At 40.4% G+C, this 19,850-nt stretch overlaps 1 protein-coding gene across 1 annotated transcript in view; it reads right to left on the bottom strand.

Moving 5' to 3' along the window:
* ap3b1a (adaptor related protein complex 3 subunit beta 1a) overlaps positions 1-19,412 on the bottom strand; it is a 50,261-nt gene extending 30,849 nt beyond the window's left edge. Inside the window, exons 1-8 of the mRNA XM_035668341.1 lie at positions 19,117-19,412; positions 11,805-11,880; positions 11,614-11,688; positions 8,889-8,984; positions 8,402-8,562; positions 7,089-7,155; positions 1,654-1,836; positions 675-830 (exon numbers count right to left, since the gene is read on the bottom strand). Coding sequence (XP_035524234.1) covers positions 675-830; positions 1,654-1,836; positions 7,089-7,155; positions 8,402-8,562; positions 8,889-8,984; positions 11,614-11,688; positions 11,805-11,880; positions 19,117-19,244 — 942 coding nt within the window. The 5' untranslated portion in view covers positions 19,245-19,412. The remainder of the gene's footprint in view (positions 1-674; positions 831-1,653; positions 1,837-7,088; positions 7,156-8,401; positions 8,563-8,888; positions 8,985-11,613; positions 11,689-11,804; positions 11,881-19,116) is intronic.
* Between the last annotated feature and the right edge of the window lie 438 nt (positions 19,413-19,850).

The raw sequence follows: 19,850 nt of genomic DNA, 5'->3' as shown, positions 1-19,850 counted from the left end.
TATTAATAATATTATTATTACTACACCGCCTACACTAAATTACTTTACCATCTGTCTACCCGAGCTAAAATTAAATTCCTTCACATGCATCTCTTAGGGCTTCAAAGGCCCTCATGACATGACTGTATAAAGGTAATTTTTCAGCAGAGCTTTAAATAGCAGGCGGACGTGTGTCCATCGTTGCAGGCAGAATGAAAGGGTTTCAGGCATCAATGAAGATGGAGGATGTCACCGTGTTGTTGCGAGTAAAAGACACAGCATGTCACATTTTAATCAACACTTTCATTTGGGAGCATTTTTCCTCCCGCTGCTACACAGCGACAGAGACCTTGAGGCTCCTGGGTGATGGAGATATGCACTCACTATGTTTTTTATCTTTTTTTTTTTTTTTCATCAGGGGTGCACTATGACAGGTATGTGTGTTTATGCTCACATCTTTGTGCTGTGTGTGTTTTTAGATGTATTACAGCTGGGGAGTGAATTTGAAAGTGTGTGAACGTCCCTACTAAGGCAGCAGCACTAGTTCATGTGTAGCTTTTTATTTCTAAAACAGTGGCGAGATACGAGCAGAGGCTGGACTGATCAATATTTATACCTTTCAACAGGTGAAAAAGTTATCCTTAAGAATTGAATATAGCTGTATATGTCTGTGTTTGAGTGTCCAGCTAACTCACAGCGGTGTTCCTGCTCTGCAGAAGAGGTTTGGTGTTCCTGAGCAGCAGTCTGTGGTCTGGATCCATGATGTAGGGTTTGGCCTCCGTCTCCTCTTTTTTCTCCTCAGAATCAGAATCATAGAACGTCTTCTCATTGTTCTCATCAAACGTGGCGCCCTGAAAACACAAAACATCACACTAATGCATTACACTATCTCCCCCAAACACAAATATTGGACTAAAAATGCAATTATTGTGTCATTTACTTTTTTACTTGAGTTACAGGATTATTGGACAAGTGAATTGAGCAAATTGAGTGGTATTTACATTTTATATTGGCAGGATTTTAATTATAGAAACAATGTTTTTCACTGTCTCAAGAACCTATTACTCTAACTTAACTTCTCTTGTATAGAAGAGCTATGACACATTTCCCCAGAAACAAATTTTGTACAGAAATCCAATATTGTGAAATAGCACCAACATATAAAACTAATTAAAAAACACAAAGACTGTAATTCTAAACGCAGGAGTTTAACTCGTATTACAATTTAAATCCCTAAATTATCAATATAAAGTGTCTCATTCTGGATTTTAATTTAGACATTTTAAGACATATATTTTTAAAGGATCAGAATGATGTTTTAAATTAAATTTGTCAATGTTACCATGAAAGGACCAGAGCCAACAATGCAAATACTTTTCGACTTCCGTCTGTTTGTGACTTTCAACCTGCCCACTGGTTCCTGTTGACAATGTAAACTTGAAAAATGGGTCACAAACATGTAGTTTCATTTTTTTTAAATCAGATAGTTGCACTGACAGAGGAGATAAGAGTTTTACTGTAAAAGGATGTCATGTTTGCTGTGTTGGTAGTTAGCATGACTAGGATTTGCTGCCATGTCTGGACAGCCCGTTTACTACCAAAAATGATTACAAAGTCCACTTTGTGGATCTGGATCCCCATTGGTTTTAGTCCTTAAGGCGACGAGTGCCTCACCTCCGTCCAGGGGCTGGTGAACTGCGTCCTGGCATAGCGCGTCAGCATGGAGATGATGACCACCTGCCCCCACTCCTCCACATCCACCAACAGGTTACACAGCTTTCTGTAGTTCTTATGGATCAGGTCAATGCGATCTGGACACACTTCCTCAAAAGCCATCACCACACTGCCGGCCACCAGCTGCAGAAAACAGAACGAAGCAGAAACCAACTCAAGAGGGAAATGTTGATGCGTTTTATTTCTTTCTCTGCAGTGCTAACACTTGAGTTAATGGAAGTTTTAAGGATATGCAGCAGTTTAGTTTGACAAAATGAACAAACACTTCATCTCTTAAAAAAGCCATAATATACAGACTCTAGAGAAATAAAAGACTGATTAACAGATATGACCCAGGTTTGAAAAAAAAAAAAAAGTGCTATTATTGCACTTAAAAAAACAATACCAATTTACCACTTTGATTACAATACACAGTTCAGCCTCTAAGTAGTTAGTTGATAATTAGCATGGAAAATGTTTGTGCTTTAAGTTTTAACTGACTAATTTTATACAACCCTGTGAAAGAAATCCATCAATGAGAGCATTTCTAATATTTTTCCCCCATAAATTATATTTTTTCTCAGGTACAAAACTCATTTTATGTTCAATTCACGAGGAGAGGAGGACAAGGAGGAAGCAGCAGCTGAGGGAGCCAATAATCAACCGTGTTTTATTGGTAGAAGGAAAAAACCCATTTGGCTGTTGCATGCCCCCCCGCCTCCCAACTGCCTGCTGGCTCGCTGACTGACTGTGAGACTGAGTGAGTGACATGACGGTGTATTAATATGCAAACAGCATTATCATGGGCAGGCGAGGGTGAAGAAGAAGAGAAAGGGAGCAGAATCTGGTCTTCCCAATTAAAGCCTTCTGGCCCCTGGTGGCCCTGTGGGAAACCAGTGCATTTACCCATCAGCATTGTCATGAGCCTGCATTGATTGTGTGTGCATGTGTGTGTATGAGTGAAATGTGTATGTGCACGGCTGCTGTCTGCAGATTGTCTGAGAAATCTGGACCTTAAATCCGAGTGATGATTCGCTTTTCTGACATTCACACACTAATACTGATGAATAGATTACTAGAGGGATCAAACAACTACGTTTTATGGTATCACACTGATGTATGAAGTGATATTCATTGAGTGACCCGCAAAAAAATTCTATATATATATTCAAGCAATGACACTTGCAAACAGATCCAGCTAGTAATAAAGCCAGCACACTGACAACAGTCTGAGAAAATACATGTAATCATACATTATAGACACTCAAATGCCAGTTTATTAGGTGCTCCTAGCTAAAAACTAATGCAGTCTAATGCAACAGTGCTGCAATAATCCTCCCTTCATGGGGGTTATAATGTTCAATTTTTGGTGAAACTGTTTCAGAGAGGTGCCAATTCAACTGTATGATCATTCTGGAAGCTGCAGTTTGTGGTGCTGTTGAATTGTTATTGCATTTTTATCATTTCGCACACTCAATTTATCCCAATGAGGTTAAATACACAAGAAACACCTCTTTATATAAACGCAACACAGTTCAGAAGCACCACAAAATACATCCTTTTAATTGCAATTCGTCTTGTTTTTCCTTTCTTTTTTAGTCCCTACTCCCTTCCCTCAAGAGGCTTTGACTTCTGCCAAGCCGCCACAGTAAATAAGAATTTGTTCTTAATGTCTTACCTGGTTAAATAAAGGTTAAGTAAGACAATACAAGAAGGGAGGACAGGGCTGCTGTATTAGACTGCATTAGTTTTAGCTAGCTATACCTAATAAACTGGTAACTGAATGTGTATCTATTGACAGCCAAGATATCTTGACAGCTATTAGGAATATAAAGTACCGGTAACTATATTTGGTTTTCACAATTTATATAACCTAAATAAAGATTGGGAGTTATGTACACTTGCATGTCTCTGCATACATCAGTAGCATTTCTGTGATGACTTATAGTATATGTCATGATGAGTACAAACAATATAGTAAAGTTGTGTCTAATGAGTCTTCTTTATCTACTTGAATTAGCTCCAGTAGGATAAATAATGTTTTTAGGGAGAAAATAGTGTTATCTATCTTTGGAAAATAAACTCTATACAGTTTCTGTAAATATGTGGATTAATGAGAGAAACCAACTCAAACACAAAAACTTGTTTGTTTTTTTATATTTGTTTAAGTGTGCTATAAGCAACCCCATATGTAATCAAAAGCATAATGTGGACTTAAAGTTTCTTCCATTTATATTTGTATATGATCAATTTACAGAGCAAATTTACTTTATTTGAGTTAGTGACACTGTATTCAATTGTTTTGTCTAAAAACACATACTGTATATAAGAAAATCAGCCAAATTACTCAAAACAGCAGACATTTTGACGTGAATAACATTGGCTACGTTCCAGTTAAGTGTGACAGCTTCAGGGCCATGGTGTTGTGCATACTAACTAACTGGAACATCCCAATGTTACCGATCCACCATTAATAAAAAAATATTAGTTACACCTGAGCTTCAACCGCTATCAAGTCAAAAAACACTGTTATCTGATCATTAAATCTGTGTAATACAGGCTTGTATGTATCCATGTTAAAGAACCTTCACCGTAGCTTTTCGGTGAATATCTCAGCCAACGTATTTTAGATAAACCTACTCAAAAGCAGTCAATTAGAATATATACTTTCAGCATGTAGCGGTGTATTTTTGCATCCCTCTCCCCGGGTGCCCTCCCTCGGCCTCTCCCGTCTCTGAGGCTATTACAGACAACACTGTTTCTGAGCATGTGGTTCCCGCTGCATGGCTTTGTGCATTCTCTACCAACTTCCCCCATTAGACACAGCTCCAAGGTAAACTACATGCACCATCAACAAAACTGACACCCCAATCTATGGAGTTCATACACCTCCTCCCCCTCCTCGACCATATTATCTACCCTGCGTGACAAGCCGGTAATGGAAAAATCACACTAAGCAAATGGTTCTTCTAATAACAATAAATTTCCTATAAAATTATGAAGGGCCCAAACCGTTTCCTTGCATCTATTTTGCTATGAATTCTAATTAGGGTGCCAGAGAGGCAGAGAGTGCTGGGTCATCACGCCAGAGACAACGTGCGCCTTTTTGATTGATGGCCCGGTGTGGGGTCGGCCTATCCTCCCTTCGCTCGCTCCTCTCCTGCTCTCTTCCTCCTCCCTCCTTTTTCTCTTAAATTAATGGGCATCTCACCTAGCCCCTAATCATAGTACCCCCCCCACTCCCTCCCTCCATCCGCCCCTCGTTTCTGTTCTCATTTCAATTTTGCAGAAGGTGCACGGGGGAGGGAGGATGGGAGGGATCGATCATTTATCTTGTAATGGCTGGATAATAGATCCATCACGGTAAAACAGCTGCACAAACTCCTATGTTGTCTCTGTCATCAGGCCTTCCCATTTTCTCTTTAAACCATCTTGCCTATAAGCAGGCCCCCCCCGTGTGTCACAGTCATTTAACCAAACAGGCACATCTGTAAAGGTAAATGTCAGGAGGCCTGGACACTGCCACAGCCTGGAACAATAACCAAATGTTTCCTTCTTCTACAGGCAGGAAGGTGACATCAGCTAAATAGCACTCACATAAATTAATTCACTTATCTGTGGTGAAATTGATTAATTAACATCAGATATGGTAAAACAATGGTCTAGAAGCTTTTTATGGGCATATATTTTGACATGAGTGCAGGTGTAATAAATAACATTCATAACAGCTGAGTAACATTCAGGTGATTCAGATCCAGAGCTACTGATGCTCTACTATACGACGACGACGACGACAATGACACTTGATGGAACTGAGCAATCATTAACGCAATTAGTTTCACCTGTGCTTTTCCTTCTATGACATGTCAAAATGTCTGCTGAGGTAGACTGAAACCACTAATTTGCCAGTAGGCGTGAGTGTGAATAAATGACCTCCCGCACCAACGCATGCTGGGATCCAGCCCCCTGTGAACCCCCTAAGAGAATGAGCTGTATAGATAATGGAATAGAAGACACTATCTACTCGCAATGTCAATTAACAGGAGCTTATTTTAACTTAACTTTGGAAAAGAACTTCAGTAATGTGCAGTTGTTTCAAACATGAGCTGGAAGGATTATTCAACTCATTATTAGTTGAGTAAAAGAAAATTAATTGTAAACACTTTTGATACTTGATTGATTTGTAATTTTTTTACACAAAGATGGAAAAAAACCTCACTGGTTTCAGCTCCTCTAATGTGAATATTTTACATCTTTTCATCCTTGCCTGGTAAATGCCCACATCTTTCAAACTTGACCCTTCACGCGGCTTTCTTTCCGTGTACGCCTGAGCTGAAATAGCACTCGTGAAACCGTCAAGGGTCTTGACAAAACCCTTGCAGAGCTACTGAAGACTAAATAAATAAAACTGCTTTCACAGGCAGTGCAGCACCGCTCATGACTGTAGATGTGTGAAATCTGTGAAGTTCCCCTTTATGCTAAGCTACTTGTTCACCCTTCTCCCCAGCTGACTCAACTCCAGGACATCCTTACATAGCGTTACGCCAGCATATACAGAAATAAATAAAATGTCAAGATGACTGGCCATCGCTGTGGGACTTAATGTGCGACTAAAACGGTACATGGTATCCCCTTGCCATCATAAAAATGCATCGCTTGATAGCTATTAAGTATCCTCTATGTTTTTCACCATTCATCACCGACTGATGGTGCTTGTGCGTCTGTGTGATGATAGTGCCCTCTCTCTCTGTCCCCCTGCCTCACAATGTGGGCTCCAACGGGGAGAAGTCATCTGTCTTCGTTAGCGTCTGGGGCTAAATATGCTATGCATCTGGTACTGGGCTTTCCATCCCCCCCTTGGCCTGAGCTGCTTTGTTTTGTTTGTATAACGATAGGTATACGCTATGAATACATAATTACAACAAACTGTGCATGACTCGCACGTACAAACACAACATACTCTGCATTCTGTAGCCAACGTCTACATATTTGAAATTGGCATTTAAACACCCTTAGTATTCACTGTGACCTCCTCAAATTAATGTGCTGCCTACTGACTTCTAATGGGCTGCCTGCATTGTGTCTGTGAGTGGCCTAAACACAGGATTTAAGAATCCAACTCGTTTATGGTCCATTTTGGAAAAAAAGAAAAAGAAGTTGGCCTTTGAGAAAATTAAGCTGACACTAGCATCAGTTCGAAAATTCCTTCCAAATGGACACTTAACAAGGAGCATCTGAAGATGTGTGGGTTTAAGTGGGTGTTAACAAACCATGGCATTGCCGAATGAGCTGTGGGATGGAGAGCTAAGAGAAGAATCGCTTGACTGGGGCGCCCTCCAGTGGTCTTCGACATGGGAGGTGTACTGTATGGCACTCACCGCTCGGTCTGTACTTACTGTGCTTTTGTCTTTCAATAGTTTCTCTATCACTTCGATCAGCTGCTCTTTCTGGTCTGGATCCAGACTGAAGACAGTAGAGAGAGAGAGAGAAACTGTCAACTAAGGAATGGCAATTATTCACATAACATGAAAACTTGATGGACTTACAAATTAAATTATGTCCCCTCTGTGTGCTCAGAATACGGAGTGCCTGTGTGTTTACAGTGGTTCAGGACAACTGTCTAATGATCAGGTTTTATTTTCTGATCTAGACTGCAACCAAATCAGTCCCATTCACTGCTCCTTATATAAAAACACTCTATAGTGAGCAATAAATTGAGATTTCAGACACTTGTGAATGCATAGCATTGTGGGAGTGTTAGCAGATTAAAGTCTACACCTGCAAGTCGACTAATTGATTAGTCAATCGTCAGGAAATTAATCTGCAACTCATTTTATAATTGATTTCTTTTGCTTATTTTCTGTCATATCTAACTGTGAACTGAATTTAGGGTTGCTACTGTTTGTTGAATAAAAACAAACAACTACCTCATCTGGAGCTTTGAGGAAATTACAGCGAGCACCTTTCACTACGTCCTGACATTTTATAGACAAAGCAGTTAATCGAGAGAATAATGTGCTGTAGAGCTGCAATGATTAGTCGATAAATCAATCAGTTGTCAACAGTTTAATTATTCTCCAACCATTTAGTTCATCAATTAATCCTTTTGAGTCATTTTTTAAAGAAAAGAACATCCAAATTCTCTGATTTCAGCTCCTCAAATGTGAATATTTTCTGGTTTCTTTGCATCCTCTATGACATTAAACTGAATATCTTTGGGTTGTGAACGACATTTGAGCAGTATTCACCATTTTCTGTCATTTTATGGACTAAACAACCATTTAATCGAGAGAATTATCATAATTATCATTAGTAGCAAGCCCTACCATGGAGCCTACTTTTTTGCTCCATTATGGGGATTTTTAGGCCATTATATAAAGCATATATTTGGTTATAACTGATTCTGGTTGAGTTTTACTACTCTGCTCAGATTTGAGGCACTGATTCATTCTCTGATCCATGCCAGTTTTAGAAAGACTCAGCTGATAAGAGCGAGAAAGCTGCAGGGCAAAACCCCTTAAATCAACATTACCCAACATTTATTGTATCAACTGCTCAGTTCATTGCTCAGAAATGAGGCAGTGAGGAGAGCCAGTCACGCTAACGAGTGCAGCTGGTAGCTACTGGCTTTACCCGGTGATATGCAGCTTGTGTAGCTTCCTCGTATTTAACCAAAAGCAGAAACAACATCAGCCCCACAGAACTGTACCTGTAGAGCTTCTGGATAGCATGGGCCGATGTCTTCCTGACATATGGGGAGAGGTCAGCTGCCGCTTCCTTGATGGCCAGCATCATGATGGGGACAATTATAGGCACCCGGATACTGGACAAAACCCTCAATGCGCTGGCCCGGATGAACTGGTTTGGGTCCTGTCACAGAGATACAGAAAACAACCTTAATTTCAGTGTGTAAATGAATGTTTTCTACTACTGTTACTGCTTCCAAAGCATTCAACAGACAATATGCACCTTTCCTAGTAGAGATTATATACTATGACAACATTAATGTCATATATAACACAAAAAACACAATTAATGTCCGAGCAATGAAGAGAAAAGGCAAGAAATGACAGCAGCCTCCAGAAATATGTATAAGAAGACACTTGAATACTTGCCTATAAGATACACTAAAATATTATAACTTTTCACCATGGTAGTGGTAATAAAGAGAGAAAGACAAGAAGTAGAAATGTTACCTTGAGGGCCCGCTGGAAGGTGCTTATAGATAGCAAAGCCAGGTCCTGCTGCTCCTCTGCATACCTCACCAGGTAGACATATACAAGCTTCTTAAGCTGCAGAGGACAATTAAAATCAAACAGCAATAAATTGAAACAGCTGTAAAGGGAAATTAACGCAGCACAAGGGGGAAACAATCTAGGAAACCAGCTGCGTTGTAAAACTTATGTGAAAGGACGTGCTGCATGTTTTTACATCTAATAAAACCTAAAAGACTGCAGCTACAAAAGCCATAACATGAACAATAATGAATGAAACAACTGGGAGAGTCAGACTCATAGCTTAGCTTTTTCAGAGTTTATTATTTCAAGGGGTGAAAATAAAAGTTGATATAGAAAGTTTTCCTGTCTTGATATCACGAGCTGCAGACTCGATTCAGTGTTGTTTCAGGCAGAGAACGAGGTTATGTATTTTTGTTCCTTTCAGAAATTGCCATTGAATTATTTGCCGCCGCCGCCGCCCCCCACCCCCCCTCTTGTGTTTTGGCTTCCTCGCTTCTTCTTTTCTCGCAGGAAAGCCTGAGATAATATTTGTCCTGCTGTCTGACAAGTTTAAGTGGAGGCCAAAGGTTGCTCTCTGCTCTGCTGATTCACATCAGCTATTCAGAAAAAAAAAGAGGAATTGTCAGAGCTGATTTCTGCCTATGAGGCTGCACATTCATAAATAATGGAACTGGAATAAAAAGTGGTTATGAAAAATGATGATTTACTTCAGAAACTATTTATAATTTCATTTAAGAACTGATTTAAGGTCGAGGTCAGGGGTAAGGTTACATTTTAGGTACAATCGCCAAGAGCTTAATTAGTAATCAGCACCATGCTTTCTAATGCAGCGAGTATCGACCTGCAGCAGTGCACCACAGTTCTCAATCATCGTTCTGGTCATTACTGCTGGAATTAATGGCATTACTCACTATAAAAGGAGACACAACCCATCTGCCCTCAAGGATCTGGTTTCTATGACCACAAAGCACACAACTGGTTCCATTTTGAACAGCTAAATAGGCAGTTAAGGACTCAGCATCAAATTGTTTTTTTTTTTATATTTTCTATTCCTGTCACTTGTACTCAAAAGCAAACACAACTACACCAAAACCATGCAAATACACTTGTTCATGTACGATATGTGGTGTTAAAATGAAGTGCAGCAATGATTAAAGAAAATAAAGTGCGATGATATGAAATCACGCAACGCTGTCAATAACCTGCATGCTCTTGTGCCGTTTTCTAATTGGTGGGGATCAATGGCAGCTCGCAATGACGAGGAGAGAACGGATGAGGGCGGGGACGAGAGAGGACGCCATTTTTTTATTTAGCGAGACATACTGTAGGTGAGTAAAGTGTGGAAGAGCTAGGGAAAGGAAATGAGAGAGAGAGAGAGAAGCTTGCGCTACCTTAGCAGCTGGTGTATATGAGGTGGGAGACAGGAGACGTGACTGTGGGCTCTCTACTGCCAATTACATTCACCCACCTGCTCCCCTACCCTGCCACGAGCTGCTTCGGCTGCATGCCTTGCACACAGCGCCCGGCTTCAGGCCCCCCACTCACATGCCGCCCCTCACGCTACCTGATTATTCTGCTGCTGCTAATCAATATTCACAGGCTCTGAGCATGGGAACCCCTCTTGAGCTGTTGCCTACTGTTCGCTCATTCACTGGAATAGTCCGTGCACATGGCTCACTCTGTACATGATTTAGTGGTGATGCACAAATTTATGTAGTAATAAAACTAGTTTTTCTACTATTTATTGATAAGAGGGATAAACTTTTTAATATTGGAGGCTTTTATTGCCTTAAATTGATAGTGACAGGTAGATCTGTAGAGCTGACATTATCACAGCTAGAGTTACAGGATAGTTTTAATAACTTATAATCTTCTAACGAGAAATAAAAAGTTAAAGAAAAATGGAACGGAGCCCCGTGATTGTCACGTCTCTGGTCTGATTCCAGACGGCAGCCATTATTTTGTGTCATAGGTCTCTCTCTCTCCCTCTCTCCCTCTGTCCTTGTTTCCTGTCTGCTTCTTCACTTTCAAATGTCTAATGAAAGGGGAAAATGCCAAAAAGGGAAGACATATCTTTGATTTCAAAAGGAACATTGGTTTAACCGACTTGTTATAAATACAAAATTAAAGCTCTGCAAATTTTGAAATCCTCCACAGAATTTATAATACAATTATACACCAAAGAGGCCTCAGCGAACTGTAACAGAAGCCAAACTGAGCAGTGGTACATTTATTTAAGTACTTGTACTTTTCTTTTCATGCTAGTATTTGGGTACCTCTTATATTACTGGTGCAGAGATTTAAGTGTATGATTAGTTCCTCATTTGTGTCTGTAAAGACTTTTTTCTTACCTCATATATATATCTATTTTTTAATCTATTTATTTAATATCATCACTCTTGTGTGATTTCTTTCTAGTTTGTCTGTTTTACTTTGTCCAAAAAAAAAAAAACATTCAGAGAAAAAACAATAAATCAGACAAATAAACACAAACTAAATGAAGTAAAAGCTTTCAAATGAAGCCAATCCACATGAGCCTATTGTTCTGTATGAGGAAGTTCCCTCTGTAACGTCTCGAGTGCCCACGTGCTGTGTCACACGAGAATTAAATGAATCATGACGACCGACTTTTGTAAAGATGATGGTGTTTTTTTCTGAGATGCATTTCTTAATAATGTCATACCTCGATGTTCTTGCTCGCAACGTTCTTCACCACGGCAGGAAACAGCTCTGAGGAATTTTTCCCTTTGGCAATCAGCTGAAAACAAAAACAATAAAACACTTTTATCCACTAATTGTATCGCTTGTATTAAACTCAACAGCTGAGAGAAGACACACACACACACACAATATGAGATCCAAAGATGCACTAACCCCAACGATCCTTTTCATGGCCTCCAGTTTAAGCGACTCCTTGTTGCTCTCCAACATCTCTTTAAGGTCTTCATTCCTGGGGACAGAAAATACTGTTAATAGAGATGTCCGATACCCGATATCCATTCTCGATACCGATTCTAATAGCTGAGCCTTGCGTATCAGGCAATACCGAGCACCGATCCGATATGCGTGCGTAAAAGAAACCGTATTTTAGGCCGTATCAGAGGAATTTCTGATGCTGTTACTAATACTTATCACGGTCAACATTAGAGAAGACATAGTGAGTGCTGCTGAGACTTTCACAAATCAGTTTCAAGTGTTAAGAGCTTGACCAAAGGTACTGGGAAAGCTCTGTGTGTACAACATCTGTGTCAGCTTCACAGATTACAGGGTACACATGCAAGGGTCACACACTTCTTCTATAAGCTTCTAAAGACCAAACAGTTCTGTGCTGAACACTGTTTGGTCTACAGGAGCCTGACAATGCACCCGACCAAGTAACAAGAGCGTTATCTGCACCAATGCAACAGCAGCATCACACCAATTTCTGCTAAAATGGCCCGGCACTCACATGATATGACAATGCTCATTCCTTTGCGAATGCTAACACACACTGACGTTGTACGACTACACAGGTTGTTTGTTCCACACAGAGAGGACACACAGTAGGAGAAGTCATGTTAAGTTTCTGAGAATTAAATGGATAAATGTATTTGAGCCATGCTAGCTGTGAGGCTCAACAACTGCTGGATGAGCTGTTAAAGTTGGTATGGGCATTTGTGGTGTAAAATAACTCAACTGAAATGATATTGCCATTAGCATTTTAGCATTAGTTTAATCACTGGTCTAAGTGACTAAATAATATCATTCAAAATCAATCATAAGCCATCATTTTAAGTAATACATGTACTGCATTTTTCCTGGATTGTATTTTTTGAGGTATAATAATCTTAATTCATGTAAAATGAAACTGCAGTACAACAAACCTTATTTCATAACATGATTGTAAAGTTTCTTATATCCAAGTGTCTCCATATTTTAAGCAACAGTCACTGAAGAGACATGGCTTTCACTTTTTAAAAGTTGAAATGAAAACTTCCAGCTGACCAACATTATGAGCAAACAACAACCTGAGCTAAAACTTACGTCAAAGAAGTAGAAAACGTATAAAAAAAAGTTTACGGTAAGTCTCCGTCAGAGTGCTGTGGGTGATCTTACTACAGTACCCGGCTTTGTGTGCATCCTTGGGGCTACTACTGGTGTGTGTGAGGGCCTGTTCTTCCTGACTGAGCTCAGGCTTCAGAGTGAGCTGTAAGTTCTCAGCAGACACCATCGCTGTCCTCATGGCTCCCACTGCCTCCGAGCGCAAAGAAGATAAACCAACATCCATACCGGCTTTCCCCCCCAACAGCAGTCCAAAAAGCACTTGAGTCCACTTGTTTTGTGTGTTGTGTGTGTGTGTGTGTGTGTTAGCTGTCTAAAGAATGAAAGAGTCCACAACTGACTGTATTTCAAGTAACTCAAGAGTGAAACAGCTGTGGTAATTACTTTCCTTCAGGCTGTGTTCCCTGGCTTTATTTACGCTTGTCTTCTCGTCTCGTTCCTGTTCATAACTGTCAAAGCTGGGAAGAGTGGAAAAACAGCACAGGCTCCTCTGGCTTTGTGCCTGTCATTCACTACTCCCTTCCTCTTCTTTTAGGGCAAAAAAAAAAAAGTCACAAGATGCCCCGTCAGCTCGCTAATGGCAAGTCATACTCATGCTTGAGGGTAGTAGTGCCTGCTCACTCGGGTAAGAGCTCTCTCCTTCTTCCGTAGTCCACATTCCTTCTCAAACTACCTGCCGGTCAGCTGTGGTCGCCTCTTGTTCAGTTGTTACTTCTCTCTTTCTATACATGTAGGTTTTCCTCTGGAAACTAGGCTCTCTCTCACCTGCAGTGCAGCTGTGTATGTGACTGTCTCTGTGTGACTGTGGTCACTTCCCTCTAGGGGAAAAAGGAGGGCCTTATCTACACTGGTGGGTAAACACTGCACTACTTTTCATCACCTCAACCGCACAATAATCCACTTTAGCTTGACACCAATGAGAGCACATACCCTGCCAAGTTTGGCCGACGGGGCCAACAGGACAGACCCACATCAAAGATAACAGTACTGAGCTGAATGTCAGGAAACACCCTTTAAAATATGTGAACGTTACAGAAGGATTTTAGAGGGGGGAAAGTGAGCTTCCTGCCCTTTCTTTGAGAGAAAATGACTGATATAAGTAACAACTCAGTCACTTTCACAAGCTAATAAATATATCACACAATATCTGAGGTCCAAAGTTCACTTCTGTAAAAGATTTTTGGTTCTTGAATAACTATAAACTAGCTATTTGTGACTTAATCGCAGAACTCAAACCTTTAATTATTTTCTCATTAACCAAAACATGAATAAACCATTAATAAAGCAGAGCTGGATGACAGGTAGACAATTCAATAGTAGTGTTTAAACCTGCACAAACTGATTATTCAGCCACTTGGAGGCAGCAGAAACAGAAACACCGCAGCGAAACATCAGCAGTTAAGTTGACATGGTGAACTTGTTAGCAAACAGTTGTAAAGCAGATACAAAATAACATTAGCATTCATTTAAAGACGTGTTTCAATATGAGGGAAATCTGTGGTTCTTTAGCTGCTAAATGCACTACGATCAGCAGCTCGATGCTGACTGTGTTTGTCGGCTGGTTGGTAGCGTACAATGGGTGTTTAGTGGAAAAACAGCTGCCTACAGAGGCTGAAAACAACGCTATATGTACGAGTGATGACGGAAAACCAAAACAGGAAAGTTCCATGCAGGAAAAAACAAAATAATTAGTGAACAGAGAAGCCCCATAGTGCTGTTACCATAGTTAACATCAAAACATTGATTAGAACCACCGTATGTTCAGCAAATATACGCCAGCAGTGACAGCTATAATAATACTTTCTGCTGAATCACTGACTCAGAAACACTTTAGTGGAAAGGCTTTGAACTGAGGCTCCAGTTAGCCGTCGCTCGTACAGCATCGCTCTCTCCGGTCCCGACACATCACAAACGTCTGCATCACTCCTGCCTCATTATTATGAGCTTTTTCTGCTCAGATTTATTACAGTATCATTTACCCATGGCAGTATCTTAATGAACATTTATCACAAATGTACCAAACGTGTATCCATCCCATCCAATGCCCCGTTGTTATGTGCGAATACAAAACACATTTGACTGATTCAGCTCCGTATTTTAACTTTTGGGACCTGAAACTAATCTTATAAAGCTCTTGCAAGAACTGTATTTTGCTTACAGACCCAAATGTGTTCATTAACGTAATGCAAAGTTAGTGTCAATTATAATTACACACAACTCTTTATTATCAAGAGAAGAATGAAGGACAGACGGACTGCAGTGATGATTGCCTCCATGTAGCTGTCAGTTACTCACAGTACAGCAGCAGAGGGCTCCATCTTATAACCAAGTCTCTCTCCACAACTGTATTCCTCTCTGACTTGAGTGAAACTAAAATTCCATCTTTAATGTGTTTTTCTTGAGTAAAATGCTGTTTCCATTCTTTCAATTGTTATAGAGAAGTGCTAGAGGGAAGAGAGAGCTCAACAAACACGTGCCAGAGTGAAAATAACACATCGGATCAACTCATATTCACTATTTTTAGTTTGCTCAGGATTTATTCAACTAATTTAAGGACCTCTGTTCAAGATCTTGTGCTCTGACATTACATAACTTTGAGAGATACCAGTGGACTAGAATAAGTGGTTAATATGGTTAACTGACTTTCTTATGTAACATGAGGGGGCATAGAACACTTGACTATATTTCTCCATTCATTTAGAAATGAATGGATGGAGTTGCACTGTATGATGCATTTTTAATCGATGTATCATGGAACAAAACTAAATACTTTCCAATTTGGTCGCCTTTCCAAAGTCATTCTCTGTAACTGACAAAGAAAATGCCAACACATGGTCCATTTAGCAGCTGTTCTGGAGCTTTCCGTTGTTTACATATCCTTAATTAAATCAAATAAAAAATGACTTTAAGGACTACTCGTCCATGTAGGATTTAGAAGTTGTGATTGAGCACTCTTCATTCTTCACCTTGGAAACAAACAGATTCTCTGCGACTGCTGATAAATGAACGCTAGCAGCTACGGCAAAAAGGGGGTCAAAGTACAATATATCTGCACAGAAATCAGGCATAAAGGGTAGACATGGGAAGAGAAATACTGCATAAGGAATAAGTCATAAATGATCTGAAACAACAGGGGGGAAGCGCGTGTAGCTGTGGTTTAATCGAGCACGCCAGGAAGCCTGGGAAAATATGCAAGTGCCTGTTAAAATATTTGGAGCCACCTCTCTAGAAGTTTGACAAACAGAAAGGTTTGAGACGAACACAAGAAGCCCACTGAGACAGTACGGGTGAGCAGTCAGAAAAAAGACTGTAAATTATTAGAAATGACACACAGAAGAGGGATTTTCATGGATTGTGATACTGCAGAAAGGTTTTTAAAAACTGATACCACTTGTAATAATGACTGTCAAACCTTTTACAGTCATTATTACAGTCATGTTTGAGTATAATTCCAGTTAAATCTATAAGCACCAGTCTTTAACAGTGCTTCCTGGCTGAAATATGACTGCTCTCTCATTATAAACACAGGCCAACATAAACCGAGCTAACAACCCTCATCTGAGCAGTAAGAAGATCTTAAATCCTAACTGTGATGGAGCTCAAATAAAACTGTTCACACAACAAATCCATACAACCAAAAGCACTCAGCCACAGTGAAATGCCTCTTTAGTCACAGATAATAACGTGTCACATGTTTCCATGCCCTGGCATAGAGCTTTCAGTCAGCAGGGAAGACGCCTAGAAGACGAAAGAACATCGCAGGAATGTAACTGAGTCCTTCACATGTGACAGATATTCAGCAGCTTCAAATAACGTAACTATTGAACACACACACACGCTGAGGAGGACAGAGTGTGTGTGCTACACTGATGTGAGACACAGATACTTGCAGTGGCACAGCTTAGGGTGCACAGGCTCATTGTGAATTGTGTCAGGCAGACGTGTGCAGACAGAAGCATCATTCATGGCCTGGTGTCCTCGTTCTGGTCTTGGCTTTAGAGGTAGGCAAGCATATGACCTAGCTGGGGTGAGGTGGTCATGTGAGACCACTTAGGAGGTTCACGTTAGCATACTAAGCAATAGAACACTATAAAAGTCAACAGAATGACAGGCATGATACTGCCGAGTGCTGCTGTGGAGAATACTTACAACAAAATGAGAAGCTGCAGTGTCGGTCAGATCTCACAGATATCTGACCCATTTCAGGACATTTAGTAACATTTCTTGTTGGATTGAACACAGAAAAACCCTAAATTGAGCTCAAAAAACATCTTAAATCTCCACCTGTGGAGCTAGTGCGACGTGTACTTTGTTAACCCAGTCAGAGAGCATTACATTTACAAGAAATTACCAACCGCTAAGGACGGTTCCACTGATGATTGGCTGCCCTCTAGTGGCCGGTTTCTCAGATGAAACTCAAAACATGCTGACAGTCGAGTTTTATAAGTGAAAGGTTAGTTAAACATGGTTTTGAGAAGCTCATATAGAAGCTAACTGCAATGTGACGTCATGTGGCATCACAGGGAGAGAGACTTTAACTGAAGCTCGGGTCCAAAGGGGTTTCATGTCTTAACACAGTCCAGTAGCTCAAACTCTGAATAGGAAAAGAACAGATCACTCTTTTCCATCCTCACCTGAGCCTGGTAATAAAACACATAACTGAGTAACTTGGCCAAGCATATAAAACAGGTGGTTTGCAGATAAAATCAAACAGGCCTCACATAAAAAGTGCAGATGGGTGAGAAGGCCAAATCTCTAGGTCCAAACAAACACATATTTGCTTTACAAATCTGCAGTTTTAAGCACTAAAGAATCAGAATTAAGCCACAAACTAAACAAACCCTGTGTATAACACACGATACTGAGCATAAATAAACCGCTGGACAGAAGTAGAAACCGGGTTGTAGCTCCATAAAGTCTGCACAGCTCCAGTTGACTCCAGTACGATACGGCGTGCGGTGGTCAGTGTGTCATCCACCTGCAGGCTGAGATGTGTATTATCATTTGCATATGTGCCCGTGTGCTCATTTTATCCAGGTTTTAACTGATAAATGTCAAAACAATAAATTAAATAAGGTGCAGAAAGGTTTTGGTTGATCAGTTGTTTTCTGTATTTTGGGGGGTACAAATTAAATTCAGTGTCATTATGTAGATTAACAGACATCTTACTGTGTTGTCCTGCATCTGCTCAACACCTTCAATCTCCTCTGATCATTAATACTGTACAAAGATGCTAGGTGTCATTTATGCTGATGAAAATCACTCCCAATGATTTCCCCCCACTATTATACTAGATTAATCAATTAATAGCTTCATGGTGATGTCTTTAAATGACTTTTTATGAAGATATTCTGTTTAATATGACATAAAAACAGTATTTTCTGCCATTTGTGGAAGAAAAATTACTTATTAAATTAAAATATTGTTTCATAAAATATACTGACAATCATACTGCACTCATGAGCAATGATTAGAGGCCTAGTTAGACCTTTCCTAACGCTATATCTTACTAAGTAAAGCCTACTTATTGCTGCAAATTGTGTATGAATGTATGAAGTTTTTATTATTGTGTACAGTACACCTTCTTTGTCTCCAACAAACATTAAATAAATCACTTACTAGCCTTCTTTTCCAGGCTTTTGAGACAAATTTAGCATCTTAAAACACTTCAAAATGAAACAAATAGTGCAGTTAGTCAGAGTATTGACTCTTGCAACACCATAATGTGTACAATACAAAGGAATATTTCCACTTTCCACTTCACACACACATACTGAATCCTGTTGAACCTCAATCAGCTCTCAACTGTGGACGCTGGAGCTCCTTGGCTTCCAGATAAACAAGATAAAAACATGTATATTTCTGTCTGTAACTTTATACTGTGTGCTGCCAGCTGCCTGACCCTGCTCTCTCGGCTGTATCTCATCTGATAGGTGTCGAAACAAGCCTCAGAGAGACAGCTAACCACCAGTCGCCATCACCACCGGGCTGCTTGATGCTGCAGGGTCTTTGCTGGCCCTCTTTTCTCACAGGTCCGCTTCCACTGGACGTTTAAAAAAAAGAAAAAGTTCCCCCACAAACCGTGCTACTTTGCCGCATATGGCCGGCGTTGGCTGCAGGCGGAACACACGCTAAGCTGGCTTACTTTTTAAAGTCGGTGCTGAAAAGTCCAAAGGCAGCTCCGGTGCCGGAGGAGGTCGGGGTGCTCTCCTGACCCGCTTCCACGGCAGCCTCCGCTCCGCCTTGGTCGTTGTACAGGGCGCTCGTCGACATGCTCAGCGGTTAAAGTGTCCAGGTAAATAAACGTATATTCTGCTCCGGGTTCGACTTATAAGCTGCTCATAAACCCGCAGGTATATTAGCGTAACGTTGCGTGGAAAAGTTCCCGCAAAAGCCAAAAAGTTCTCCGAGATTTCACCAAACTTTTTTTTTTTTTTTTTTTTCACGCAGTAGCGGAAGTGTGAGCTGGACAAGTTGGTGTCACATGACAGGGCTTCAGCTGCACACGGCACACAGATCTAGAGTGGAGTAGAGTCGCTCGCCCGTAACCGTAGCAACTGACGTCTGGTTTAGAATGTGTGGCTCTAGGGTGGAAACGCCCCCGAGACTTTGTGTTGCCGGGGTGACAACGTTTCTCACTGGGAGACAGAGACATAGAGATTGCGTAGTCGTCAACGTTTTTTACGCAAATTAACCGAAAAGCTGCCGGTAATAGGGTAAAAACCTGTAGTGTGACCGGTTTTGAATGATTTAAGGTCAAATTAGGGTAAAAATAAAATTAAGTTAAATTTAATAAATTTGATTAAAATACCAAATGTCCCAACTTGGATGACTACGGAAGCCTATTGCTTTCACTTGAAAATTGTTTTGTTTTGTTTT

The sequence above is a fragment of the Morone saxatilis genome, unplaced genomic scaffold (genome assembly GCF_004916995.1).
Source record: "Morone saxatilis isolate NCDOM2014 unplaced genomic scaffold, NCSU_SB_2.0 Contig21, whole genome shotgun sequence".
NCBI classification, from domain to species: domain Eukaryota; kingdom Metazoa; phylum Chordata; class Actinopteri; family Moronidae; genus Morone; species Morone saxatilis.
The sequence above is the reverse complement of the archived record's forward strand: the minus strand, read 5'-3'. Positions and strand labels throughout refer to the sequence as shown.